Genomic DNA, 2,212 nt, shown 5'->3' with positions numbered 1-2,212 from the left:
GAATCGATTGGCGTCAATTAAACTGCAAAATTCGTAGTAGTTTTGAAGTTATAGTCGGATTTAAATTCTCGATATTTTTGACTTTATCAGAAATTTTCTCGATAACTATTCATCGTAGAGCACTGAAATTTTTAACATATGATAGAAAATTCAATTTTCTATCCAACGGTACCAAATATAAGAGGTTATCTCTAATGGGTCAGGAGTTATTGCCATTAGACCGCTCCGGGAGCCAAAAATCGATCAAAATCTCGACAAAAATTCAAAAAATGTTCAACTTTAAAATTGATCCATTTAAAAATCCAAAAATACTGGGTCAAGTTTAAAAAATTACGAATTTTTTGAGACGCACTGTATAAAAAATCGTGCTCTATTTAAACTTTCCCAAATTCTATAGAACGTTTCGGCACTTTTGGCTGACTCATCACGGCCAAAGCGGTCATTTCTCGATTTGATTTAAAAAATTATCAGATTATCACTATCACTGTCAAAAAAAAAAAACAAAACAAAAAAAACACAGCATACTTACAACTTCATTTTTTTAATTAACATATTATCCCCAAAGTCATTAAAACACCACTCAATTTCACAATACACTTTAACTAAAACATCCGAGGAAACTTCCGTTGGTTCCATTTTACCCTTGTCCATTTTCCGGCCGTAAAATCACTAATAAACCAAATCTTATAAGAAAGAGTGGAAAGACTCATTCTTGTCATGACTCGTGTTGATTTCGCATCGACAAGTCAAAACAAAGACATTTTCCCAGATTCTGCTCCACTGGGACGAAATCTGGCCGGTTTTGTGGCGATGAATCAGCGCCCAATCTGACTGGTTTAAACTTGTTCAAAATACGCACACCAACGCCCCCATTTGACATAAAAATTCATTAAAAAACACGACATCTCGCCAGTTTTTATTAAACTATGCCCCAAAAACGGAACAATGTTCAGTTTTGTCAATTTCCTCGTGTCAAGCTCAATTTTCGACTTGAAAAAAACATTTTGACATGTGTCAGTTTTTTTGAAACTACTGTCAAAGTGACTGACGTTCAGGGTCACAAACATAAARATTCCACACAACGAATTAATTTCGTTTACTTGAATTATTAATGACGTTACATTTTGGCTAAAAATCGAATTATGAAACATTGGGTGTGCAAATGCGAGATTCAAATCCGTTCCTGTTGAGTTCTAGTGTATTTCGCGCATGAAATGTCACCCCAACTGTTGGCAATCCTGCTTCAGCGTTCCCGCCAATTTAARGATTCCTGCTTTCGTGGTGTTTTCAACAAAAATGGAAGGTTTCGACGACCCAGGAGTGTTCTACAGTGATAATTTCACAGCCGAGGARCACCACCCCGACCCCCAGATCAATCTCCAAGGTGTCAAGAAAAAATTCAAGGAGTTTATTCGCCAATACCACACCGACAACTTCAGCTACAAATACCGGTGAGTTTTTCAGGAATTCACCCCTGAAAATGACTAATCGTTTCACAGCGACACCCTGAAACGCAATTACACCCTCCGCCAGTTCTACTTGGACGTGAACATTGAAGATGTTGGTGCATTTGACGAAACTTTGGCCGATAAATTATACAAACAACCGTCGGAACATTTGGTTATTTTCGAGGAAGCAGCCAAGGAAGTCGCCGATGAGCTCACAGCCCCCCGTCCCGAAGGCGAAGACACCATGGAAGACATCCAAATCATGTTATCCTCAGACGCCACTCCMACAAACTTGAGAAACATGAAAGTGGGTTATTTGAGTGTTTTTGGCACTTTTAAATCTGGTAATTTCAGTCTGATGTTGTTTCAAAACTGGTGAAAATCCCAGGAATTGTGGTCAGTGCGTCAGGGATTAAAGCCAAAGCGACGAAAATCMCAATTCAGTGTCGTTCGTGTCAGAATGTAATCCCGAATTTACCGGTGAAACCCGGAATGGAMGGCTATGTGATGCCCCGGAAATGCAACACTGAACAAGCAGGGCAACCCAAATGCCCCCTTGATCCCTACTACATAATCCCTGATAAATGCCACTGTGTCGATTTTCAAATCCTGAAACTACAAGAATTACCAGATGGAATCCCTCAAGGGGAAATCCCGAGACACCTCACACTGTATTGTGACCGCTATTTGTGCGAAAAAGTCGTTCCAGGGAACCGTATTTTCGTCCTGGGGGTTTACTCGATTAAGAAAATTGCACGAGTTGG

General features: G+C 39.4%; 2 protein-coding genes across 2 annotated transcripts in view; one reads left to right on the top strand and one right to left on the bottom strand.

Annotated features, from left to right (window-relative positions):
• The window catches only part of LOC123011683 (protein pellino), a 13,113-nt gene extending 12,261 nt beyond the window's left edge, over window positions 1-852 (bottom strand). Inside the window, exon 1 of the mRNA XM_044409258.1 lies at window positions 530-852. Coding sequence (XP_044265193.1) covers window positions 530-651 — 122 coding nt within the window. The 5' untranslated portion in view covers window positions 652-852. The remainder of the gene's footprint in view (window positions 1-529) is intronic.
• A 211-nt stretch (window positions 853-1,063) lies between these two features.
• LOC123011681 (DNA replication licensing factor Mcm5-like) overlaps window positions 1,064-2,212 on the top strand; it is a 4,300-nt gene continuing 3,151 nt past the window's right edge. The window contains 3 exon segments of the mRNA XM_044409255.1: window positions 1,064-1,451; window positions 1,500-1,755; window positions 1,803-2,211. Coding sequence (XP_044265190.1) covers window positions 1,210-1,451; window positions 1,500-1,755; window positions 1,803-2,211 — 907 coding nt within the window. The 5' untranslated portion in view covers window positions 1,064-1,209.

This window comes from Tribolium madens, unplaced genomic scaffold (genome assembly GCF_015345945.1).
Source record: "Tribolium madens isolate multiple individuals breed KSU strain unplaced genomic scaffold, Tmad_KSU_1.1 Scaffold_91;HRSCAF=231;Tcas5.2_LG7, whole genome shotgun sequence".
Taxonomy (NCBI): domain Eukaryota; kingdom Metazoa; phylum Arthropoda; class Insecta; order Coleoptera; family Tenebrionidae; genus Tribolium; species Tribolium madens.
The sequence above is the reverse complement of the archived record's forward strand: the minus strand, read 5'-3'. Positions and strand labels throughout refer to the sequence as shown.